General features: G+C 44.8%; 1 protein-coding gene across 2 annotated transcripts; it reads left to right on the forward strand.

Annotated features, from left to right (window-relative positions):
- The first annotated feature begins 108 nt into the window (after window positions 1–108).
- Window positions 109–13,149, forward strand: zgc:136971 (S9 family peptidase). 2 transcript variants are annotated; one of them, XM_035741174.2, is made up of 22 exons: window positions 109–266; window positions 538–670; window positions 1,174–1,306; window positions 1,480–1,567; window positions 1,679–1,754; window positions 1,929–2,080; window positions 2,277–2,411; window positions 2,627–2,718; window positions 2,850–2,887; window positions 2,986–3,107; window positions 4,422–4,482; window positions 4,650–4,744; window positions 4,828–4,879; window positions 4,992–5,080; window positions 9,359–9,494; window positions 9,592–9,675; window positions 9,894–9,974; window positions 10,058–10,146; window positions 10,903–11,111; window positions 11,339–11,441; window positions 11,530–11,636; window positions 12,860–13,149. In XM_035741174.2, exons 1-22 carry the CDS (start codon window positions 255–257, stop codon window positions 12,966–12,968), a joined length of 2,196 nt encoding a protein of 731 aa, XP_035597067.1. In that variant the 5' UTR covers window positions 109–254; the 3' UTR covers window positions 12,969–13,149. The 2 variants fall into 2 exon arrangements, with proteins under 2 accessions (XP_035597067.1, XP_052339024.1); XM_052483064.1 differs by lacking the exon at window positions 11,530–11,636.
- Window positions 13,150–27,142: the final 13,993 nt, after the last annotated feature.

Below are 27,142 nucleotides of genomic sequence, written 5' to 3' on the forward strand. Positions count from 1 at the left end.
GTTTCTTTTTTTGCTGAGTTTATGTATCACTGTGGGATTGGATGGGGCAGGAGATTATTATTATTATTTTAATGGTTAGTGCTATCTTGGATTCTTTGGACCAGAGTTGGTGTGACGTCAAAGTTGGGGTGAAATCCCAAGGCGCCATTAATCACTTCCTTTGTGAAATCCTACAAAATGTGTTGCTGCTGCCGCCTTGCGTTTGGTCTCTTCCATCAGCCCCTGTATGAAATGGTATCGGCCGTCGTGTCGACATGGAGTTCCTGGTAAAAGACAACTAATTGTTATTATTACTTATTTTACAAGTACCACTTTAGCTCAAAATGGACATTTGTGTTCCGTCTCTGTTTATCTTAACATTCGTCTCTCTAAGTCTTTAAAATGAAGCTGATACATAGTTTGTTGAATGCATGCAGTCACATGGCTTTAATATCACCTGTAATCGATGGAAGTGATTAGTTAGCTAGCTAATGCACTGTAAAAGTGTTTCCAAAAACAGTTGACAGCTGCTTGTCTAACTAACGCTACTGCACCTAGGCACGAATGGAACCCGATGCTATCAGCACTTTGTACCGTGAATATAGTGGGTATCCCACCCCTATTTCTGCCTTCGTGACGGCGAATGACTACATGGCACTATTAAACGGCACGAGTTTCACTTTAATTGCAGGTGAGACACTGCGCGCACACACACACACAATAGAGATGTATAGAGATCGCAACGTTGTAACTGTCCCACTATGGTGTCTGTGAGCCCACCGGTAGCGCCTGAGGCCATCACCATTTTGAAGTCGTCAATTTTCTTCTGCTTCGGAGTTGGTTAACAAACTGAAAGGGCGTATTTTTTTTTTTTTAATTGAACCTTTTCCTTAACTAGGCAAGTCAGTGAAGAACAAACTCTTATTTACAATGACTGACTGTAACGTAACCAGAAACAATTAGGGTATGGGGTTTCTTGCTTCCTCTTCGGTCTCTGCTGCTACCTTAGAGTTACATGGAGGACTCACCTTTGTCTGTGCCATAAACCTGTGTATTATTTTTTTTTGACTGCACATATGCTATTATGTTTGCTTGGTTGGGAAAAAATTGTTTGAATTACTTTTTTTAAATGTATTGATACATTTATTTAAAAAAATCATAGTTATTAAACTCTCCTTTGCCTACACCTATCAGAGTGGAGTCAAAGTGAGACCTTCCAGGGAGCCAGACTGCACTATGCCCAGCAGTGGACACTGATTCAAAACTACAGTAAAGAGACCGACATAGACATCCAACCACCAAGCCCCTGCAGCCTTTTACACGGCGAGTAAGTAGACAAACGGGCAGATGAAGTCTCCCCCACCACTCATTCTCCATCCCAGTGTCTGGTGTTGATGACGCAATGTGTGAGATTTGTGTAGGTATTTATTTAAAGGTACGATAGGTCCTTCTCTAAGCTGCCATTTTCCATGCTTTCTTCCTTCCTTTCTGCTCAAATAGATTGCTGAGTTCCTATTCCCTGTCTGGAGATCTGAAGGCGGTTGTCAGGGAAACCAGCGGTCAGTTTGCTGGACAACAGTTCCTAGAGGTAAGGATGGAGTGGTCTGGCTGTGTCTGTCATTTGGCTAAATTCCTTCACCCACCCGTATATGGTGCATACTGGTTTGCTTGAACTTTTATTGGGTCTGTTCATTTTCAGGTGTGGAGCAACAGCAGCTTAAAAAAGATCATCCATCTCACAGCTCTCAACAAACATGGGAGAGTGTATGAGGATGGTAAAGGCCTTTTCTTGGGTGGTTTTAATGCCTACGGTGCTCTGAGTATTCTGTCCGATACTAGACGTTTTCCACTGTGGACCTAATCAGGGCCATTTGCTTGAATACTTCAGCCAGTCATTCTCTCCATGTCGGTCTGTCTTTGTCTCCTGTTCGCCGTCTGTTTATGTGCAGCTCAGTTTGGCTGCCTGGCCTGGTCTACATGTGAGAGCAGGCTGCTGTATGTAGCTGAGGGGAAAAGGTCTATAGGAGATTCATACACTTCAGCCTCCAGCCCATCAGCTGGAGAGTCAACAGCAAGACCCTTGGGAAGCCCTTCTGAGAAGGTATCCGAAACACCCTGCTCACTCCTCTATTCATTCTCTTTGTATGTTTAGCTATACATTCAGTTGGATGCAGTCTGTGACATTTGGGTGTTTCTGGAAATACTCTTAGGATGGCTGCTATGTTGCGTAAACGTGACCCAGTGTTTATTTTATTTTCATGGCTTCAACACCCTTCCTTTCCCCTGTTGTGCATCAGGACAGGAGTATGTACTGGGAGGACTGGGGGGAAGGCTTGACCAGTAAAAGTGTCCCAGTGCTGTGTGTGGCCGACGTGGCTAAGGGCACGGTAACAGTGCTGCAGGGTGTCCCTTCACATGTTTCCCCAGGCCAGGTGAGCACAAACAGGGACACACAGACACACACACACACACACACACACACACACACACATGAAGGTATTAGCAGAGCATCATATGGTATTTGCAACTTCACTAGAAGGATCTCCAGTCACATGTCTTGTAATCATCTAAGTCTATGTAATATCATGTTATGCCATGTAATGTACAGTAATTGTTGTCATGCTGATTGCCTGTCTGGTTAACACAGGCTCTCTGGGCCCATGATGGCGAGTGTGTTTTTTTTGTGGGCTGGTGGCATGAGCCCTTCAGACTGGGCCTGAGGTTCTGCTCCAATAGGAGGTAAGGAGCAGCCTGTGTAGTCTACTATGTTTACGTCATCTCACTAATCAATATTCCAGAGTAATAGACTGATCAAGAGATGCCCTTGTGTGTTATTTTAGAAAGACTCAAATGAAAACATCTAATTTCAGGTCAGCTCTGTTTTGTCTTGACCTGGAAGGTAACTGTGGTGAGTATTTTATGTTTTCTTGATTGGTTCATTGTCATGGCAAACAACTTGCTTATCTTTCCTCTCAAACCTCCAACCCTTTGTCTATCCTTACACAGAGTGTCTGTCTGGGGACACCAGCTCTGTCTCGTCCCCCCGTCTGAGCCCTGATGGACGCTACCTGGTGTACCTGGAGGGACAGGTGTTTGGCCCCCACAGCCAGTGTCTCACCATGCAGCAGGTGAGTCCCCAGCCTCTCAACTCCCAGACTCCAGTCCAGACCCTTACCCCCCCAGCCTTGCCCCTAGTCCTCAGCGTTACCGCCAGACCCCCGCTCCCAGCCTTGCCCCTAGTCCTCAGCGTTACCTCCAGACCCCCGCCTTGCCCCTAGTCCTCAGCGTTACCTCCAGACCCCCGCCCCCAGCCTTGCCCCTAGTCCTCAGCGTTACCTCCAGACCCCCGCTCCCAGCCTTGCCCCTAGTCCTCAGCGTTACCTCCAGACCCCCGCTCCCAGCCTTGCCCCTAGTCCTCAGCGTTACCTCCAGACCCCGCTCCCAGCCTTGCCCCTAGTCCTCAGCGTTACCTCCAGACCCCCGCTCCCAGCCTTGCCCCTAGTCCTCAGCGTTACCTCCAGACCCCCGCTCCCAGCCTTGCCCCTAGTCCTCAGCGTTACCTCCAGACCCCTGCTCCCAGCCTTGCCCCTAGTCCTCAGCGTTACCTCCAGACCCCTGCTCCCAGCCTTGCCCCTAGTCCTCAGCGTTACCTCCAGACCCCGCTCCCAGCCTTGCCCCTAGTCCTCAGCGTTACCTCCAGACCCCGCTCCCAGCCTTGCCCCTAGTCCTCAGCGTTACCTCCAGACCCCGCTCCCAGCCTTGACCCTAGTCCTCAACGTACCTCCAGACCTGCCCCAGACCTCCAGACCCCCTCCCAGCCTTGCCCCTAGTCCTCAGCGTTACCTCCAGACCCCCGCTCCCAGCCTTGCCCCTAGTCCTCAACGTTACCTCCAGACCCCTGCTCCCAGCCTTGCCCCTAGTCCTCAGCGTTACCTCCAGACCCCGCTCCCAGCCTTGCCCCTAGTCCTCAGCGTTACCTCCAGACCCCCGCTCCCAGCCTTGCCCCTAGTCCTCAGTGTTACCTCCAGACCCCAGCCTTGCCCCTAGTCCTCAGCGTTACCTCCAGACCCCCGCTCCCAGCCTTGCCCCTAGTCCTCAGCGTTACCTCCAGACCCCTGCTCCCAGCCTTGCCCCTAGTCCTCAGCGTTACCTCCAGACCCCTGCTCCCAGCCTTGCCCCTAGTCCTCAACGTTACCTCCAGACCCCCGCTCCCAGCCTTGCCCCTAGTCCTCAGTGTTACCTCCAGACCCCCGCTCCCAGCCTTGCCCCTAGTCCTCAGTGTTACCTCCAGACCCCTGCTCCCAGCCCCTTCATGAAGGAACTTATCGCCTTATCAGAAAGAAGCAAGGATGGTCTGGTGGTCAGTGGAGTGCTGTTTATGCTTCGCTGGTGGTACTCTGCACTATTATACTGTTATATCCGTACCTTCTCTCTGTCCACAGTATGACCTGGAGATGAGGAATATCTCGTTGCTGGTGGACGTAGTTAATAGGCCAAAGAAAGGTACAGAAATGGAATAACTTTAACGCAACATTTTGAGCTTGACATAGAATGGCACCTCATTCCTACTGAACTTTCCATCTCTTGCTTCTCACCCATTTCCTTCCCCGGACCAATCTATCAATCCCTCTCCCTCCCGTTCCTGTGGCCTCCCCCTTGTCTGTCCCTAGATGAGTTTGCTGGGCTGTATGAGGCCCTGCCACCTCGTTGCTGGGCGTCAGACAGCCAGAGAGTGGTCTTCAGTAGCGCCCGGAGGAACTGGAGGGTATAGTGTAAACATGCACACAAGCGGACACAAATAATTTTGTACTCAAAGATCTCACTTTCCATTCTCTCCCTCTCTCCCAGGACCTCTTTGTAGTGGACAGAACCTCTAGGAGAGTAACCCGCATCTCTGACCGTAAGCTCTCCTCTCCTTTTATATGATTATTAGTCTGTTTTCATCTCGAGCCTCTCAAACTGAAACTAGTCCGAACTGTAGCAAACCATTCAATCTTTCTCTCTCCCCTCAGCTGAGAAATTTGGGAGCTGGAAGCTGCTCACCATCCAGAATAACCTGATGGTGGTCCACTGTTCCCATCTGAACGAGGCCCCACGCCTGGTAATACAGTATTGTGGTCATTCATATATCGCTCTGGGCATTCAGGTTACGCCTATACAACGGTCTTGTCATTCAGGTTACCTCTATACAGAGCTCTGGGCATTCAGGTTACCACTATACAACGGTCTGGGCATTCAGGTTATGCCTATACAACGGTCTGGTCATTCAGGGTACCTCTATACAGAGCTCTGGGCATTCAGGTTACCACTATACAACGGTCTGGTCATTCAGGTTACCTCTATACAGAGCGCTGGGCATTCAGGTTACCACTAAACAACGGTCTGGGCATTCAGGTTACACCTATACAACGCTGTGGTCATTTAGGTTACGGTATTTTCCATTAGCACCGGGTGTCGGCTATACAGCCGGTTACACACACATTTTCACCCGGGTACTTTTTCCACTTAAATTAACTATGCTACTTTTTACAATTCACAAGTCTGGGTGGAAAGAAAGTCCACCGAGCCCTCTCCCACTAAAATGAATGATATGCATCTTATAGCGCGTGTCAGTCAGTGAGCGACGACAGTGAGACGCTGCTGGTTTGACAGTCTCCTGTCTGTCCCGCCTCTCTACCTCCTGGGTGTGTGTGTTGTGTACGCTGTGCTTGCAGTCACATTGTTTTACATGGAGGGATAGAGCACAGAGGAGAATGGTGACAGGAGGATGGGCTCATTGTAATGTCTGAAATGGAACAGAGTCAAACATGTGGTTTCCATATGTTTGATACCGTTCCATAAATTCTGTGCCAGCCATCACAATGAGCCCATCTTTTTGTAGCTCCTCTGAGAGAGCATGATGCTCTTTCATTGTCTGAGTCAATTTGCATGTCCCATATAATGTGCTAACGATGAGTCGAAATCCACTTCGTACATTATTTTCTGGCACATTAATTTATTTTCTTGTGCTCCATGGCCATTTTGCATGTACATCTTGGTGGGACAAACTCCCCCTCAGTTTTTTATTTTTCGGTGCATGTTAGCAATGCCACTACACAACACTAAACGGTACATTTAATTGCACTATAACGGTGACCAACAGTGCCCACAAAACGGCTAAGACCTACATAAAGCTATAGAGCTTTCTTTTCAGCGCCAGAGTGAATCCTTATCACTGCTACACCTGCCTGTCAGCAGAGCCTTGTCTGGCAGCGAAACTGTTCTTTCAGCCACATTTGCTGCCTTTAAAAAATAATAGCTGATATGGCTGACTTGCTTATTAACCTGTTGAGACTCTAGGGGCAGTATTTTCACTTTTGGGAAAAAAACATTCCTGTTTTAAACAGGATATTTTGTCAGGACAAGATGCTAGAATATGCATATAATTGACAGCTTTGGATAGAAAACACTAACGTTTCCAAAACTGCAAAGATATTGTCTGAGTATAACAGAACTGATGTTGTTGCAGGCGAAAGCCTGAGAAAAATCCAATCCGGAAGTGCCCCAGGTTTTGAAAGCGCAAGTGCCAATGAGTCCCCATTGAGCTGTGAATGTGCTATGAACCAGCTTACGCTTTCTACGTATTCCCCAAAGTGTCTACAGCATTGTGACGTAGTTTTACGCATTTATATTGAATACCCGTAGGGGGCTACATTGCGCAAGTGGTCACATGATGCTCCCGGAGAGAAAATCTCACGTAAAGTACAGAGGTAGGTAGCCCTTATTCCAATCGCTTCTACTGAGAAACCAATTGTCCCGGTGGATATATTATCGAATAGATATTTGAACAACACCTTGAGGATTGATTCTAAACAACGTTTGCCATGTTTCTGTCGATATTATGGAGCTAATTTGGAATATTTTTCGGTGTTGTCGTGACCGCAATTTCCGGTCGATTTCTCAGCCAAATGTGAAGAACAACTGAGCTATTTCGCCTACAAAAATATTTTTTTTCCCAAAATATTAACTTTGGCTATCTACCTGGGAGTCTTGTGAGTGAAAACATCCGAAGTTCATCAAAGGTAAACTATTTAATTTGATTGCTTTTCTTATTTTCGTGACAAGGTTGCCTGCTGCTAGCAAGGCATAATGCTATGCTATCGATAAACTTACACAAATGCTTGTCTAGCTTTGGCTGTAAAGCATATTTTGAAAATCTGAGCTGACAGGGTGATTAACAAAAGGCTAAACTGTGTTCCAATATATTCCACTTGTGATTTTCATGAATAGGAATATTTTCTAGGAAGATTTATGTCCGTTGCGTTATGCTAATTAGTGTCAGATGATGACAACGGTCCCGTTCACGGGATGGGGTGTCACTAGAGGTTAAATAAATGTGTCTTGAGATTTCCAAGTTTCCAGTTGTTTTGAATGCTGCAGAAGCTGGATTGACAGCACGGCTAATGTATTCAACCTTTTCTGGTCCATCGTGTTCAATGTTTATCCTTTTAAACACCCACTCGACTGAATAGCAGGCTTTGCCTTGCAACGTTTGCAGTTAGCCACTGATTCCTTCCAAATCACTCATTGTTGAATTAGCGAGTTAGCGATTTCCAACTTGGTGTGTAATGTTGATGTCCAACGGCCGACGAGCACCGATAAGTTGTCGTCGTCATTTCTCTTCATATGACAACGATTTGCCAGTAGATTGTCGACTTAATTCATGATGACTGCTCGCTAAGATTTTGAATGTATGACGTTGACATGGTCAGTACAATCAAAGCTACGGTAGATATGTGATTTGACGTCATTTTATCTGTGGCCAACAACCTTGAGCCTTCTTGGATGGGCACTGTTAATGTAACTCAATGGATGCGTTTCAAACCGAGAAGACGCTCTCATCCACTTACCCTCGCCTTGTGCCCTTGGGGGAATCCCTGCGTCCATATTTGTCGTCGATCCAAATGATTAGCCAAGCAAGGGAAGTTTCCAACGTAAGCCCTTCAGCCCTTGTTTTTAATTGGAATTTGCGGTTGTGCAATTATTTTCACTTCGGGTCCTGAAACGCCCCATAATTCAGTTGGCGATTATTGTACATCCGTTAAGAAAAGTCAGCCAAAACGTAAAACCTCAAGGTCAATATTGAGACAGAACACAGCCAATCAAGGCGCAACTAGGGAACACATGTTTGTGTGTAACAGAATCATCATGGAAAGGCATTTCATTTGCTGTATCAAGCAAGAAGGCAGTAACTGCCATCTAGGGTCAAAGATCATGTCAATGTAAATAAAAAAAATGACCTTAGTAAGACAACCACATCTCCAATGATCTGCCTACAATTAATTTGGCTGGACAATAAAACAAGTCCTTTTTGTTTTTTCAGTTTCACTCTGAGCATTTACTGCTCTGTTGCTTGGTAGGGCAGAACTGTGATTTGATTGACAAACAAGCTTGACTCAATGTTGTCTAACCTGAGAAAAAGTCAATCTCTCATCCTTACCATTTCATAAACCATACAAAGTAGTTGTATGTCCATGGTATCGCATCGGGACAAGTAAACTAAAGATCTCGTTTTGTATTTTCGATATGAACTCGATCAGGACTTGCCAGACAGTGACGTTAAAAGTGAGTGACTTATCAGTAGTCTACCGCATCGGGAAGAGTTCATTTGGCTTCATCTTTCGCATACTGGTAGTTTTTTTGTCTTGTCTTAATAAAATGCCATTTCAAGAACAAACATTGTGGCAATTCATGTCTTGCAGTAAAATTATTTAATCTCAAGAGAAGAGTGGATAAATGTTTTATAAAGGTTTGTTTGCTTACTTAAAAAACTAGTCCTGAGCATCTAAGCCTAGACAATATATAATAAACATGAACAATACACTGGATTCATACATTTCAGTCATTTTAATTTTAAACACAATACCAGAAAAAAATCAAATTTTCAAAACTCAAAAAAATCAAAACTCAAAAGTATTCAATAATTTGATTATTTCGGCTGGAATCAAGGCATTAATGTATTAGAGGACACCAAAATGGAGCTTGCTTCCCAGAAAATGATTAACCACCTGGCCTGGGTGATCCCACATGGTTACTTTTTTAAATATTTGGTTAGATATTTGAATATTTGGTTAGATACTCCATGTGCTTATACCCCTATACCACACGGTGGTCCTTTAGGTTACCCCTATACCACACGGTGGTCCTTTAGGTTACCCCTATACCACACGGTGGTCCTTTAGGTTACCCCTATACCACACGGTGGTCCTTTAGGTTACCCCTATACCACACGGTGGTCCTTTAGGTTACCCCTATACCACACGGTGGTCCTTTAGGTTACCTGGTCATATCCCATCATGTGCAGTTGCAGTACATTAACATATATGCATTGTAATTGCAGGCAGTGGCTTTTCTTCCGTTGGCCGGGGAGGAGGAGGAGTTGTCCTGGAACCCTCTGGGTGAGTCGTGTCTACGTGGCGCCATCGTCAATGTTCTAGACATCATCCCTACGCCCCAGGAAGAGAACCCAGAGTACTGTGAGTCAGTCAATAGTGGTTTAGAACTTGTCTGGTTGCCATAACTATGTCCTTGAGAAAAAAAACTATAATATTAATTTGTGTGTCTCTTATGCAGCTGGCCTAGACTTCGGGGCCCTGCTGGTTACGTCAAACCACCTTCCGTCACGCACCAAGGTCCCTCTGGTGGTGTTTATCCATGGTGAGAGAAACCTCTGGACAATCTAGATCCTGGGCCCATATTCATAAAGCATCTCGTAGTAGGAGCGCTGGTCTAGGATCAAATCTTCGCTGTATATTTAATTAGTATATTAACTGATCCTAGATCGGCATTCTTATTCCGAGACTCTTTTATGTATATGGGAACTGATCTATGAAAGAGCTCACGGCGGACTGAAGCTTATTTGTGTTCTTTCCCAGGCGGGCCGCACTCCCAGTTCTTTGCAGAGTGGAATGTCACTACAGCAGTCCTGGTCAAACTGGGCTTTGCTGTACTCATGGGTAAGATAGTGGACTTCCTCCTTGGCTCACTTCCACACACTGGTATCCACTGATAGAATATAGTTTCTCTCTCTGTGTTGTAGTGAATTACCGGGGTTCCACTGGCTTTGGCCAGGACAGCATCCTCTCTCTGGCCGGGAACATCGGGAGCCAAGACGTCAAGGATGTGCAGGTACAGAGTGAGCTCTCAGCTGAAAGTATCTACAGCCAGAGCCTTCAATACAACTGTGTTTCTCAACCCGCGGTGCCAGTCAGGTTGCTAATCGCTGTTGGCTGGGCTCCCTGCCTGTGCCATTAAACCCCTACAACTCATCCAGAATGCCGCAGCCCGTCTGGTGTTCAACCTTCCCAAGTTCTCTCACGTCACCCCGCTCCTCCGCTCTCTCCACTGGCTTCCAGTTGAAGCTCGCATCCGCTACAAGACCATGGTGCTTGCCTACGGAGCTGTGAGGGGAACGGTACCTCCAGGCTCTGATCAGGCCCTACACCCAAACAATGGCACTGCGTTCATCCACCTCTGGCCTGCTCGCCTCCCTACCACTGAGGAAGTACAGTTCCCGCTCAGCCCAGTCAAAACTGTTCGCTGCTCTGGCTCCCCAATGGTGGAACACACTCCCTCACGACGCCAGGACAGCGGAGTCAATCACCACCTTCCGGAGACACCTGAAACCCCACCTCTTTAAGGAATACTTAGGATAGGATAGGATAAAGTAATCCTTCTCACCCCCCCCCCCTTAAAAGATTTAGATGCACTATTGTAAAGTGGCTGTTCCACTGGATGTCATAAGGTGAATGCACCAATGTGTAAGTCGCTCTGGATAAGAGTGTCTGCTAAATGACTTAAATGTAATGTAATGTAATTTGTATTCTAACTCAATACTACTAACACATCTTGTGCAACTAACCTCAACCTAACTATCATTCCCAGAGGGCTGTACTAACTGCCCTTGCTGACCAAACTGCTGAGAAGCTCTTAACCCTTGACCCTGATAAAGTGGTGGTGATGGGTGGGTCCCACGGGGGCTTCCTGGCCTGCCACCTGATTGGCCAGTACCCAGACTTCTACAAGGCGTGTGCCGTCAGGAACCCAGTCATCAACGCTGCCACCTTACTGGGAACCAGTGACATCGTGGACTGGTGAGACTTGACACTCTCTGTCCCTGTCTATCAGTGTATAGGACTGGAGAGGGGAGACTGTAAAACACTAATTAAAGTGCACTAGTTGGGGGATGGAAATTGTGTGCACTGCATATTTAAGACTGTATTTGCATAGTACTTGTATTTTTTTAAATGGTTATTTTTACAATGTGATTCATTGGTTGGTTGATGGATAGTTGTCCTTTGTCTCCCTCTACCTTTCCTAGGCGTTACTCTTGTGTGGGGCTGCAGTACTCTTATGACCAGCTGCCCACCCCAGAGGCTCTCACCACCATGCTCCAGAAATCCCCCATATCCTACGCACCTCAGGTTTGATGTTCATGCACACAAATACAAGCACGCTCCCTTATAAACTGTCAATGAGACAAGCATATCATTTGGTTTCCTCTGTGTCCAGATCAAGTCCCCAGTGCTCCTGATGCTGGGGGGTAAAGACAGGAGAGTGTCCCCTCACCAAGGTTTGGAGCTGTACCGCTCTCTGAAGAGCAGGGGCTCCCCCGTCAGGTGATAACGGCTTGTTATATAATCCATCATCCTGCCCACATGAGAAAATAACTACAGATTACTATAGAATACCACAGTAGTTACTATAGAATTTGGCTCAAACGCATTAAGAAGGAAAGAAATTCCCCAAATTAACTTTTAACAAGGCACACCTGTTAATTGAAATGCATTCCGGGTAACAACCTCATGAAGCTGGTTGAGAGAATGCCAAGAGTGTAAAGCTGGCATCTAGGCAAAGGGTGGCTACTCTTAAGAATCTCAAATATAAAATATATTTTGATTTAACACTTTTCTGGTTGCTATATGATTTCATAGTTTTGATGTCTTCAGTATTCTATAATGTAGTAAAAATAAAGAAACCCTTGAATGAGTGTGTCCAAACTTTAGACTGGTACTGTAGATGAGAACTCTCTTGGTACATAGTATGGTCTTCAGCTTATCATGAGGTATTTGATCTCAGGTGACCAAAAACTTGAGACTTCCTTAAAATTAGAGATTGTGCACCAGCTATTGTTGACCCTCCTACCCCTCAGCTTACCCGACACTGCCTTCTGATCTTGCCAGTGAGGTGTATTGTCCTTGTTCAGCCAAGACTCCTCGACATATAGGATATTGCAGTTCTTCAGATCCTGTTGATAGGATAGTCGCCCACAGAGCTTGTCTAGTTTGTTCTCTAGTGATTGTACGTTCGCCCAACAAAACAGATGGCGATGGCGGTCTAGATGCGCGCTGAAATAGCCTAATCATGACGCCGCTGCTTCCACTTTCGAGTCCCGGGGATCAGGGCCGGGTCCGGGGTCAACAGCCAGAGCTGCCGACTCGTTGAAGTAGAAATCTATATCCGAATTGAGGTTAGTTATAGCTGTTCTGATGTCCAGAAGCTGTTTTCCGTCACAGGAAATGACGGCGGAAACATTATGTACAAATGAAGTTTAAGCTCAGTGGAGTAAAAAATCCACACAAAATAGCAGAATTTGGTCAGGAGCCTGTAAGACGGCAGCTATGCAGCACCGTCCTAGTTTAGCAATGTTATTAGACGGTTCGTTGACCTGTGAACTCTGGGCCGTGTTTGTTAGGTACCCAACGGAGGCAAAACAAACTGAAACAGGGCGGGACTACCTGAAACAGGGCGGGACTACCTGAACTTGTCCAATAAGACATTTGTTGTTTTTGTTTTCCTACATTGTCCGCTCATAAACACAACTGTGCTTCCCCCCTTGCAGGTTGCTTTGGTTTGCGGAGGATGCCCACTCTCTGGCTCGTGTGGACACTCAGGCTGACTGCTTTCTCAACGTGGTGCTTTGGTTCCAGCAGCACCTCCACCTGCACTGAGCCTCTACTGGTATGACTGGGGACACGCACAAAGAAGAACTGTGGAATTAAGACAGCCACACGTGTGTGTGTGTGTACTGCACTCCCTTTGTACATTTCAGTTGGTACCAGGTTCTTCTGGTGTTGGTTTTCTATGGTTGCATCATGTTACGCCAGCAATAAATGTTTTGTTGAAAAATGACATCCTTTTGCGTTGATTGTAAATTGTGCACAACCTTCCGTGAGCTCCATGAGCCAATGGATGATTTACTGAACTGCAGATGTGAGATTTCTGTGGTTTTGTCTGGAAAGCATCCAAAACACCAGTGTCGGTGAAGCTTCTCTAAAAATCTAGTTTGCCGTGCTACCCATTACACTGGAAGACGTTAAGCTATACTGGAGCGAGACATAGCTGATTTAACTGTTTTTAATTCCAAGCACAGATGGGACCCTTGGAACTGAATTTACTTAGGCATTAATCATGCAAAGACATTTCTTTATTGTGACATGGCGTCAGTGAGATTCAAACCTATGATCTTCTGTTTCCTATCCATGGAATTAGTCTACTGCACAACCAGAATGGCGCTAGCGTGTCAAGGTTTTTAAAAACTCATACGAGGCTGTTCATTTGTCTATTCAAACAAACTCTATTTCAAGGGAAACAAACGCATTAAGATTAGGTGTAGCCAATTAGTCGGCACAGCCAACACACCTGAACGTTTTATCATTTTATGGGACGTTTTCTTAATGTTCTTGGACTTTACATAGAACCACGAGAACCGGTAGGAAACATTATACTGAAATTTACACAGTTGTTTCTCAGGATTCTCTGAACTATTCGAGAACATTCCCAATGTCAGACCAGTTGGAGAAGAGTCCTATAACATGACCTAAAATGTGACCTTGTTTGAACTTGTAGGGAACGTTCTATTAAAGTAATTACGTCCTCTTTTGTGAAGTCCCTTAAATGTGCTGAGAATGTTCAAAAGCCAAGCAACTATCCTGCACCATTCCCAGAAAGTTGTGTGCAAATAAACCACGTTCTCACCAAGCGCTAAGAAACATATGGTTCTCAGAACGTTATGTGCTAGCTGGGTAGTTCACTGCATCCAAATGACTTTGTGTTCATATGACAATTGGAAATGTCATAGACTACAAATTGCAAGACTGATCACTTTCTGGTCGTATGTTAAAATAATGTAATTTATTCTATTAAACACTGTTTCAAGTGAGAATTAGGCAGGTCGGTAACACTTCACTTGACACTCTGTCATATGTCATAACAGCTGATATAACTTGTCATATGACCAATATGTTTACACCTGGTGTGACATTTTATTGTGGCTTTTACTGACGCCTAAATATCAATCCACATTTATTCAAATTAGTTTTCTCCCTGCCAAGAAGTTTCTTTTCATTTGAAAGTTTGTTAAATCCTTTGTCATGAATTCTTTTTTTTCTCATATTTTAATTCAGCTTGTAGGAAACTTTGACACTTTCGTGAAGCATATTGACCATCCCGTGTCACTTGACTTGGACTAAGAAAATACACTTTATGACACTGTCAAGAAGCCTTGTGACCAATCATATAAGCCTGATAGAGGGCATGCACCTGATGGGCCTATCAGACGTCAGTGTGATTGTCCTGCTCCTGCATTCATCCTGGTCATCAGCAACTGAGCTTTAGGGTAGGTAGGTGCATGTCTGACAATTGAAATTTAATATAGTCAATTTTTTTTAAATGGCGTAATGTTTTGCCTTGTGTGGTAGGTTTTGTGAGTTTGACACAACAGGCCTGACACGCAATATATGGCGTGTTATAACAGCTTATATGACAAGTTATGTCTGCAGTTATGACAAGGTTATGACTGTCAAAGTGTTATGACTCTAGGTGTCAAGTAAAGTGTTACCGGCAGGTCTGATGCCGAAAAAGAAACAAAATTATTGCATATTTCATTTTTGTGGGGGGAAAAAATGGTTAGCTTCGGTAGTTAGCTACACCACTACATGGCACAAGTAATTAACTACTGAATTTAGTTCCCTACTGCAAAACACCACAGTCAACTGCAGACAAAAACATATACCTGCCATGTTCAGAGAACACTCACTCCCACAAGGGAACAGTGACACCTCTACAGATAACGTAATTTACACAGGGGACACAACCACACCTTCAAAGATACCATTCACACTCGGTATGAAGGTAGAACTGACTATCTCTCCATGGTAAAGTAGTCTCTTTCAGGCAGATGGTGTAGAATCCAATACTTCAGCCCTCCTTTGGTGAGATTGTTTTGGGTTCTTTCAATGTGAGAAAGAATCTGAGGATAGGGGAAAAAATGCAGTTTCAAAAATGTACTCCTTTTTTAAATTTTCCTCGTGACAAATTTATTTGAATACGAATGTTTCTGTTACTGTAGGGCTAAAACAGCAATACCTCTAGATTACTATAATTTATGATGGGTTGAACCCAAGCCGCCATCGCTTAACCATATTTCATGGTCATCTGTAAACATGTGGTTCTAGTTAATCTGATCTATCCAACCGGATCTCAATTTACCGTCCTCTGGAGTGCAGTGCAGTTCTGGTATCCACCACCAGAGAGCAGTAGTGGGTGGTGGTGCTGTTGGCTGAGACGACTCTATCTTTGACCATGGCAGCATGGCTAAGTCATCATCGTGTCCTCACCTCTGCTGTTGATGTTGGCTGGTGTCAATACTGAGCAGAGGAGTAACAGTAGTACCCTGATGGCTAAAACACAAGATCAGAACCCAGTAGAGAGAGAGAGAGGCAGGTGGAAGGAAACACAAGCACTGTCTGGGGGGCAAGAGTGGACCCAGTGGCACAGAGCGAGAGAAGTGGGCCGATCTGTAGAAATATGGCTCTGTTATACACTGGCCTTTGTGTTACGGTTCTGTATTTCAATGGTGGCCTGTGGCCTGTGTGAGGGCTGTTTCCGTATTGTCTGTTATGTGTCACGTGTTGATGTCATAGTGTCTGTTTGTATACCTCCCTGTATACCTGTTACTCATTGTTTATCAGAATCTTAGTCTGTACCCAGTTAACACATTTGGTTCCTTGGAAATTGTGGGAACAACGTTTTTGGTTTCCCGTTGGTTCTGTGAACGAAGCCATACGTTTCCTGACGGGTTAAATGTAATTTTTTTTTAAATGTTCTGAGAACGGAAGTGAACATTTCTCCTGTTCTGGGAACGTACATTGTTAGGTTGCAGGGAGGTTCTGAGAACGTTTTACTATGGTTCCCTGAAAGTGTTCATGGGATGTTTTATTAACCTTCCGAGAATGGAAATTATAGGTTATTTGAAGGTAATTAAACAACATACTTAGAACATGTTTTAATAACACTGCTTGGTTAGTTTGACTCTTTCCAAGCGCAGATAGGACCCTTGGAAATGAATTTGCTTCGGCATTAATCATGCAAACACTTTTTGTATTGAGGCAGTGAGATTTGAACCTATTACTCTGTTTTCTATTCATGGAATTAGTCCACTGTGCCACCAGGACATAGCTAGCATTCTGTGTTTTTTAATATTTTTATTCATACTAAGCTGTTCATTTTATTCAATTCAAATAGACCCCATTTCAAAGGAAACACGCACTCATTAAGATCAGGTGTGGCCAATTAGTGGGCGCTGCCAACACACCTGAACACAACTATAAGGACGTAGAAGATTCTTACTAGTGTTTTCTTGTGGTTTTTACGGAACGTTGTCTTAATGTTCTGAGAACATGACTTTGACTAGAACCATGGGGAAACCTGCAGAAAACAGTATGCTGAAGTACTGAAATTCACACAGGAGAACATTGCTTATTAACGTTCTCTGAACGTTCCCGAGTACATGACTTTAACTAGAACCTTGATGAATCCTGCAGAAAAACAGTATGCTGAAGTACTGAAATTCACACAGAAAACGTTTGTTTCTTAATGTTCTCGGGAACAATTTGAGAGCATGACCTGAAATGCAATCATGAGGAAGCCTGTAGGAAATGTACTGAAAGTCCCACCTAAGAAACATATGGTTCACAGAATGTTATATGCTAGCTGGGAAGAAATCTGTGGAAATGACCACAGGGTCTCCCTACACAACTCCACACCACAGTAATCTGTTCCATTGTATTCTCTACTTATACACCAACCCCGCTGTCAGAGATACTGTAGAGTCAGACACTCCTGTGTGTGTGTGTCTGGGAGAGTGGGCTTTGCCGAAGGGCCTGTGTGACCATAAAGCCTTAAAAGCCAGTGTGATGGGACCTGGGCAGCAGCTACCCAGTTGAATTCAGGTTCACTGCACTGCTCTGTGAAGACTGGACCTTTGACCAGCTCCCTGTAGCTCATCCACACATCTGAGGCCTTACCCACTGTGAGGTCAGAGGTCATACATAAACAGGATGCCTGTGAACCCACGCAGCCTTTGGTCAGCATGACCAGTGACCAGTGAGTGCCAGCCTGACCAGGGTCACCAGGTGGTCAGCATGACCAGTGACCAGTGAAGTGCCATGTACCTTTCTCTCTCTCTCTCTCTCTCTCTCTCTCTCTCTCTCTCTCTCTCTCTCTCTCTCTCTCTCTCTCTCTCTCTCTCTCTCTCTCTCTCTCTCTCTCTCTCTCTCTCTCTCTCTCTCTCTCTCTCTCTCTCTCTCTCTCCAAAGCTTATTTTGGATATATTTACAATATGTTAAGAATCAGAATTGTCAACGGGACAACAGTAACAACAATAACCAAGGGTCAAAATAACCAACACATTCAACAATAACAATACGCATACAGTAGAGTACATGTGCAGGTTGATTGGTCTGTCAGACACTCCATACTCAATAACCGTATTACGATCACAGGCAAACATCCAGTGGTTAAAGCTGAGCTGTCAGTAAAGGTAGTGGTGATGAAGTGCTGTGGAGCGCAATATCGCATGGTGACGTAATGGGTATCTCAGCATGAGTTGTCATATAACTCAATGTAGAGCAACCAGGAGGACATTTTTCTCTGTTAGGATAATTTCCTTTTGAATTTCTAGCCAAATGTAGAATGTTCCTGTTTTGATTAATTTAATGGAGTGAGTTAGGTCTGCTCTATACCAAATTAGCATACCCCCTGAGTCCCTTCCTGTTTCACACCTGGTAGTTTGTAGATTTATCTTTTTGAAAATGTGGGACTACCAGCTCTCTGTAACCTATTTTGGGCAACCAGTGGGTCCGTCTCCTCTATACCAGGTTTCTTGCAGGATGACAATGTCTGTGTTTATGGATTTCTTTGGTGAAGTCCGGGTTTCTGCTCTTTAGGCCAAAGGCAGATGACCTCAGGCCTTGGATATTCCAGGATGATATAGTGAAGGCTTTTGTTCCATAGAATGTCCAATGTTGTTGGTCGTGTGGTTTGGCCTCAGGCCAGTAAGTGTGAGCAGAGCCTGCTGACATCTGGTACATGCTATTGGCTTGGGCGAGTGTGAGAGTGGGGGTTGGGACTGTTTGCCCGCTCACTACCTGGGCGTATGTGTGGCTTCCATGTTGAGGCCCTCTTTGCGGGGGTGGGGTGCATGGGGTGGGCAGGAGTGGCATAGGTCTGATCTGAGGGGGCCTAAATGGGGTGTGGGCATGGTTGACGTGGGGGGTGTTGATTGGTTGGGGTGGGGGTGTGGATGTGTCTGGGTGTACTGTGGTCTGGATGTAATTCCTCTTGGCGTGGGTCCTCTATGTGTAGGTCCAGGGGGGTCCTGCAGGTCTGGGAGGGTGTCTCGCTGGTCTGGGTGGAGAGTCTATTGATCTGTTGCTCCTGTGTGAAGTGTTGGGGATACGTTTGAGAGCGATGTCCTTTAGGGTCCTGGCAAAGGTGGGCACTGCTGCCTTGAAGAGGTGGACCTGGTCATAGAGGCTGTTCAAGTCCAGGGTGGAGTGGTGGGCCAGGAAAACATTTGGTTTTGAGGCACAGTCACGGGAAATACTTGCGTTTACCCGCTGTATTGTGGCAGGGTGGAAGTCTTTTCGTGGTAGCAGGGTGGAGATAACCACTTGTGCGTTGGGGAAAGTAGAAGAAGCCTTTTCAATCACTCCCTTCAGTGCTGTTGCCACCCTTTCCTGCTGTGCTCTCAGGTCGTTTGTGCCTGTGTGTATTATTATGTGGCTGGGTGAACCTAGTTGGTCCTCAGACAGAAGGTCGAGGGCATGCTGGGTGTTTGGACTCTTTCTCTCTCGTTTTCTTTCTCTCTCTTTTTCTTTCTCTTCTCTCTCTCTCTCTCTCTCTCTCTCTCTCTCTCTTTTTTCTTTCTCTCTCTCTCTTTCTCTCTCTCTCTCTTTTTCTTTCTCTCTCTCTTTTTCTTTCTCTTTCTCTCTCTCTCTCTCTTTCTTCTCTCTCCCTCTCAATTCAATTAAATTCACTTTATTGACATGACGTAACAATGTACATATTGCCAAAGCTTATTTTGGATATTTACAATATAAAAAATAAATTCAAATGAGAATCTAAATTGTCAGCTGGACAACAGTAACAACAATAACCAAGGGTCAAAATAACCAATACATTTAACAATAACAATAAGTATACAGTCGAGGATATGTGCAGGTTGATTGGTCTGTCAGACACTGTCCCTCATCTTATGGCATTCAGCAATGTAGTGCGCTGCCAACCCTCAGCTCTCTGTGTCCTCCTCCAAACAGCACAGGTAGCCTATCCTCATCAGAGAGGTCTTTGAAACCTTGAATAAGGGTTTCAAATTTGGGGAAATGACACTCTAATTGTTTTTTATTTTTGACATTTTGTCAGGAAATGCAGAATGTCTCAGGTTCTGCTGTTGTGTAGTGGTTGTACAGCCTTTCCTCTACAGGGAGCCAGGTGTTCCTGTGTCTTACCCTTGTCAATGGCAAGGCTGTGCTCACTGAGCCTGTATTTGGCGGTGTTCTGCGTTTGTGTCAATTTGAACGGTGTTTTGTTTTAAAATGTGTTTTAAAATGGTTTGTCCATATGTTACCATTTTGTATCGCTAATTCCTCTTGCTTTCGATTTTTTACGTTTTTTTTTACAATTTTGCCACAAGTTGTCTGTGTTTATGGACACCTCAATTAGTGTCAGCTGCCTGCTGTTGTACGGTGCTTTTTTAGTTCTGTGTCACGGTTTTCATGTGATGAAGGAGAGTCGGACCAAACTGCAGCGTGTCGATTGCGATCCATGTTTATTTAAACAAACGTAAACACGAACACTACAAAACAATAAACAAACCAAAAACAGCCTATACTTGTGTCAACTAACATCAAATCAGGACAATCACCCACACTACAACCAAAGAATATGGCTGCCTAAATATGGTTCCCAATCAGAGACAACGATAAACACCTGCCTCTGATTGAGTACCACTTCAGACAGCCATAGACTCTCCTAGAACACCCCACTAAGCTACAATCCCACTAAGCTACACACCACATACAAAAACCCATGTCACACCCTGGCCTGACCAAATACATGAAGAAAAACACAAAATACTTCGACCAGGGCGTGACATTCTGAGTGTACGTCTATAGTTTTAAAGTCTCACAGGAATGAAGGCGTAATTCACCATTATGTGGGTCTCTATCCTTTTGGTTGGAATTTTACAATCTGCATCAAACCAGTTGTCATCTGTGGTCTTTTCTCTTTTGTTTTTTATCCATTTAAATTGTGCTTCTTTTGCCGTTTGCGTGAATATATGGTTGATGTTTTGTACTGCCAGATTGATGCCTTCTTTACTGTGAGCGAATGTGGTATCCAGAAAGTTATCTAAGAGTGTTTGGACATTTTGGTTACAGGTTGCTTTCTGGTATTCTTCTGTGCTGTTTTGGGCCCATCTGTATGAATGTCTGATGTTATATATCTTACTGGGCTGTGAATGTCTGATGTTGTACAGCTTACTGGGCTATGAATGTCTGATGTTGTGCAGCTTACTGGGCTGTGAATGTCTGATGTTGTACAGCTTACTGGGCTGTGAATGTCTGATGTTGTGCAGCTTACTGGGCTGTGAATGTCTGATGTTGTACAGCTTACTGGGCTGTGAATGTCTGATGTTGTGCAGCTTACTGGGCTGTGAATGTCTGATGTTGTGCAGCTTACTGGGCTATGAATGTCTGATGTTGTGCAGCTTACTGGGCTGTGAATGTCTGATGTTGTGCAGCTTACTGGGCTGTGAATGTCTGATGTTGTGCAGCTTACTGGGCTGTGAATGTCTGATGTTGTGCAGCTTACTGGGCTGTGAATGTCTGATGTTGTACAGCTTACTGGGCTGTGAATGTCTGATGTTGTGCAGCTTACTGGGCTGTGAATGTCTGATGTTGTACAGCTTACTGGGCTGTGAATGTGAATGTGTGATGTTGTGCAGCTTACTGGGCTGATGTTGTACAGCTTACTGGGCTGTGAATGTCTGATGTTGTACAGCTTACTGGGCTGTGAATGTCTGATGTTGTGCAGCTTACTGGGCTGTGAATGTGTGATGTTGTACAGCTTACTGGGCTGTGAATGTCTGATGTTGTGCAGCTTACTGGGCTGTGAATGTGTGATGTTGTACAGCTTACTGGGCTGTGAATGAATGTCTGATGTTGTGCAGCTTACTGGGCTATGAATGTCTGATGTTGTACAGCTTACTGGGCTGTGAATGTCTGATGTTGTGCAGCTTACTGGGCTGTGAATGTCTGATGTTGTGCAGCTTACTGGGCTGTGAATGTCTGATGTTGTGCAGCTTACTGGGCTATGAATGTCTGATGTTGTGCAGCTTACTGGGCTGTGAATGTCTGATGTTGTGCAGCTTGAACTGATGGCTGTGAATGTCTGATGTTGTACAGCTTACTGGGCTGTGAATGTCTGATGTTGTGCAGCTTACTGGGCTGTGAATGTGTGATGTTGTACAGCAGCTTACTGGGCTGTGAATGTCTGATGTTGTGCAGCTTACTGGGCTGTGAATGCTTACTGGGCTGTGATGTTGTGCAGCTTACTGGGCTGCAGTGAATGTCTGATGTTGTGCAGCTTACTGGGCTGTGAATGTCTGATGTTGTACAGCTTACTGGGCTGTGAATGTCTGATGTTGTGCAGCTTACTGGGCTGTGAATGTCTGATGTTGTACAGCTTACTGGGCTGTGAATGTCTGATGTTGTGCAGCTTACTGGGCTGTGAATGTCTGATGTTGTACAGCTTACTGGGCTGTGAATGTCTGATGTTGTGCAGCTTACTGGGCTGTGAATGTCTGATGTTGTGCAGCTTACTGGTGTGGTTGTTTCCATGTCTGTCCTTTTGAGGAACGAGGTCATTTGGCTGTGATCAGACAGAGGTGTTAGTGGCTTGAAAGGGTCAATGTCTGTAATCATATAGTCTACTGTACTCTACTCTCTCTCTCTCTCTCTCTCTTTCACCACTAACATTGAGTGGCTGCTGCCAACACACTGTCATTGACACTGACCCAACTCCAGCCACTTTAATAATGGGAATTGTTGGGAAATTATGTAAATATATCACTAGCCACTTTAAACAATGCTACCTTATATAATGTTACTTACCCTACATTATTCATCTCATATGCATACGTATATACTGTACTCTACATCATCGACTGCATCCTTATGTAATACATGTATCACTAGCCACTTTAACTATGCCACTTTGTTTACTTTGTATACATACTCATCTCATATGTATATACTGTACTCGTTACCGTCTACTGTATGCTGCTCTGTAGCATCACTCATTCATATATCCTTATGTACATATTCTTTATCCCCTTACACTGTGTATAAGACAGTAGTTTTGGAATTGTTAGTTAGATTACTTGTTGGTTATCACTGCATTGTCGGAACTAGAAGCACAAGCATTTCGCTACACTCGCATTAACATCTGCTAACCAGGTGTATGTGACAAATAAAATTTGATTTGATTTGAATTCACCATAGTTGACAACTCAACCAAATGTAAATTAAAACTAGATATTGAACCGACGTCTGTGGCCAGTGGCTAGTGTTCCGTAGGGAAGTGTTGAAAACGTTGAGCTGGAATGCACAGATTGTCTGACACTTTCACTTACACACACACACACACACACACACACACACACACACACACACACACACACACACACACACACACACACACACACACACACACACACACACACACACACACACACACACACACACACACACACACACACAATGTGTCGCCACTTGGACTGTGTCTCAATGTACATAAGTACATTACCAGTGGGGCAGGCAATCTCTCACACCAAACCCTAGGTAAAGAGGGTTCCCAATTTCCCCCTCTCACGCCTCTAAGAGCATCTTCACTTCACATGATGAAATGTGCAGAGGCTCCCCCTCAACCCATCCCTCTCTTTCCCTCTTTCCAGGGAAGTACTGTACTTACCAGAGAAAGAAAATAAGCGTGCATATTTTGTCAACACACACAATTGACATTTCCTTTCAGCAGCGGGGTGTTTTGTAAAAGTAGGTGCTGAGAGCGACGCGGGACTTGGGGTTGTGGTGCCAAGTGGGAATCCGAAAGGAGACCACCATAACAAACCCGGGTAACGTGATCGCCCATCCATACAGGGCCAGAACCTTAAAAAGAACCCTCGGAGAAGCAGGTCTGGTTTGGTTTGCTGTGTGCGTTCTCTCGTCACGGCCAGGTCTCCAGGTCAGGGAATCAAGTTAGAAAAATGTTTAAAAGATCCTGAGGTATCTCTGACAAGTTTAGACTGGGGGCTGGTGTGTGTGTGTGTGTGTGTGTGTGTGTGTGTGTGTGTGTGTGTGTGTGTGTGTGTGTGTGTGTGTGTGTGTGTGTGTGTGTGTGTGTGTGTGTGTGTGTGTGTGTGTGTGTGAGAGACGCACACACACACTGCACATCATCTCTGACTTTTAGGAAGCTCCCTTCCCCTGTCTGTAATGTTTGTGCTGCTTTCCAGGGTTCCGTCAGTAGATTTGAGGAGCAGCCTTGTGATTCTGGGTCTGACCAACACAGCTAACTGTTAGCCATCACTCAGCATTGGGCCTTAATGAGCCACGCGGGGTTAAAACAAACAGAAGAGGTTTAATAAGAACACTGATCCACTGTTCTTTATGTTGGAGGCCAGTTCAGCACTATAACAGGAAGGACTCTGTGTAATTATATGCAGTAGTTGATTATTTTTCTTGTCTTGATTTCATTAATGGCCTTTAATTCAGGCCGGCTGCAGGGCTCAGATGTGAGATGAGCTGTGTTTTAACTCTGGCTCCCTCACCACGGCCCGGTGCCCAGAAATCTCTCATTCCTTCTCTCACTCGCCCACTGCCTCTCTCTCTCTCTCTCGCTCTCTCTCGCTCCTCTTATTACTTCCTCTCTTTCCATAATTACTGTACATAAGCATTTTTCAGCTGTTAATGGTTATTTGGGATTAGATTTGTTTGGCTTGGGATGACCCCTTCAGACCCCCTACACTTTTTCCACATTTTGTTACGTTACAGCCTTATTCTAAAATCAATCTACACACAATACCCCATAATGACAAAGAGAAAACAGGTTTTTAGATATTTTTCAAATGTATTAAAAATAACAGAAATACCTTATTTAAGTATTCAGAGCCTTTGCTATGAGACTCGTAATTGAGCTCAGGTGCAACCTGTTTTCAATGATCATCCTTGAGATGTTTATACAACTTGATTGGAGTCCACTTGTAGTAAATTCAGGTCCCACAGTTGACAGTGCATGTCAGAGCAAAAACCAAGCCGTGAGGAATTGGAATTGTCCGTAGACACCCCGAGACAGGATTGTGTTGAGGCACAGATCTGGGAAAGGATACCAAAACATTTCTGCAGTATTGAAGGAGCCAAAAAACACAGTGACCTCCATAATTGTTAGGAAAAGGGCTTTGGTCAGGGAGGTGACCAAGAACCTGATGGTCACTCTGACAGAGCTCCAGAGTTCCTCTGTGGAGATGGGAGAACCTTCCAGAAGGACAACCATCTCTGCAGCACTTCACCAATATAGCCTTTTTGGTAGGCCAGGTGGAAGTCCCTCCTAGGTAAAAGGCAAATGACAGCCCACTTGGAGTTTGCCAAAAGGCACCTAAGGACTCTTAGCCCATGAAAAACAATATTCTTTGGTCTGATTAAACTAAGATTGAACTCTTTGGCCGGAATGCCAACCGTCACGTCTGGAGAAACCTGGAATCATCCCTACGCTGAACCATGGTGGTGGCAGCATCATGCTCTGGGGATGTTTTTCAGCGACAGGGACTGGGAGACTAGTCAGGATCGAGGGAAAGATGAACGGAGCAAAGACCGAGAGATCCTTGATGAAAACCTGCTCCAGAGCACTCAGGACCACAGACTGGGGCCACGGTTGACCTTCCAACAGGACAACAACCCTAAGAACACAGCCAAGACAATGCAGGAGTGGCTTCGGTACAAGTGTCTGAATGTCATTGAGTGTCCCAGCCAGAGCCCGGAATTGAACACCATCGAACATCTCTGGAGAGACCTGAAAATAGCTGTGCAGCGATGCTCCCCATCCAACCTGACAGAGCTCGAGAGGATCTGCAGAGAAGAATGAGAGAAATTCCCCAAATACAGGTGTGCCAAGCATCATACCCAAGAAGACTTGTAAATCACTTCCAAAGGTGCTTCAACAAAGTACTGAGTAAAGGCTCTGAATACTTACGTAAATGTGATATTTCAGTTTTTTTTGCAGATATTTCTAAAAACCTGTTCTTGCTTTGTCATTATGGGGTATTTTGTGTAGATTGATGAGGAAAAAAATACTATTTTACCCATTTTAGAATAAGGCTGTAATGTAGCAAAATGTGGAAAAAGTCAAGGGGTCTAAATACTTTCTGAATGCACTCTATAGTGGCAGGTAGACTAGTGATTAGAGAGTTGGGCCATTAACCGAAAGGTTGCCCCTGAACAAGGTAGTTAACCCACTGTTCCAAGGCCATTGTAAATAAGAATTTGCCTAGTTAAATAAAGGTTAAAAAATTTTTTTTACAATTGTGCCAGGAGTGATTGGGTCTGTATGGAAGGTAGGTTTGTTACTGTACCATGGGGTGAAGAGGTAGAAATTAGGGAAATATTGGGAAGGAGAGAGTAGGAGGAGATGGAAGCGTTGAAAGATGGCAAAGATGAGAGATGAGGAGAGGAATAACTAACCAACTGCAGAGCACATTTGAACACCTCCAATCCAACACATCAACACAGAGGCCAAATAGTAGTTCAAACACCCTAGACACCCTGTGTGTGTGTTTCCTGTGTGTGTGTGTGTGTGTGTGTGTGTGTGTGTGTGTGGTAAGTATATTTGTGACAGCTGCTGTGTGTGTGTGTATGGTAAGTCTTTGTGATAGCTGCTGTGTGTGTATGGTAAGTCTTTGTGATAGCTGCTGTGTGTGTGTATGGTAAGTATTTGTGATAGCTGCTGTGTGTGTGTATGGTAAGTCTTTGTGATAGCTGCTGTGTGTGTGTATGGTAAGTAGCTGCTTTTTGTGATAGCATTTGTGATTTGTGTGTGTACGGTAAGCATTTGTGATAGCTGCTGTGTGTGTGTGTACGGTAAGCATTTGTGATAGCTGCTGTGTGTGTGTGTGTATGGTAAGTCTTTGTGATAGCTGCTTTGTGTGTGTACGGTAAGCATTTGTGATAGCTGCTGTGTGTGTGTGTATGGTAAGTCTTTGTGATAGCTGCTTTGTGTGTGTACGGTAAGCATTTGTGATAGCTGCTGTGTGTGTGTACGGTAAGCATTTGTGATAGCTGCTGTGTGTGTGTGTACGGTAAGCATTTGTGATAGCTGCTGTGTGTGTGTGTACGGTAAGCATTTGTGATAGCTGCTGTGTGTGTGTGTGTATGGTAAGCATTTGTGAAAGCTGCTGTGTGTGTGTGTACGGTAAGCATTTGTGATAGCTGCTGTGTGTGTGTGTACGGTAAGCATTTGTGATAGCTGCTGTGTGTGTGTGTACGGTAAGCATTTGTGATAGCTGCTGTGTGTGTGTGTACGGTAAGCATTTGTGAAAGCTGCTGTGTGTGTGTGTACGGTAAGCATTTGTGATAGCTGCTGTGTGTGTGTGTGTACGGTAAGCATTTGTGATAGCTGCTGTGTGTGTGTGTATGGTAAGCATTTGTGAAAGCTGCTGTGTGTGTGTGTACGGTAAGCATTTGTGATAGCTGCTGTGTGTGTGTACGGTAAGTATTTGTGATAGCTGCTGTGTGTG

This window comes from Oncorhynchus keta, chromosome 28 (assembly GCF_023373465.1).
Source record: "Oncorhynchus keta strain PuntledgeMale-10-30-2019 chromosome 28, Oket_V2, whole genome shotgun sequence".
Classification (NCBI taxonomy): domain Eukaryota; kingdom Metazoa; phylum Chordata; class Actinopteri; order Salmoniformes; family Salmonidae; genus Oncorhynchus; species Oncorhynchus keta.

Excerpts from the sequence above, each read along its gene's own strand:
- zgc:136971 (XM_035741174.2), top strand. Across the intron at positions 10,147-10,902 it reads AAGACGTCAAGGATGTGCAG|AGGGCTGTACTAACTGCCCT; the intron begins GTACAGAGTGAG and ends TATCATTCCCAG. Across the intron at positions 11,112-11,338 it reads ACCAGTGACATCGTGGACTG|GCGTTACTCTTGTGTGGGGC; the intron begins GTGAGACTTGAC and ends TACCTTTCCTAG.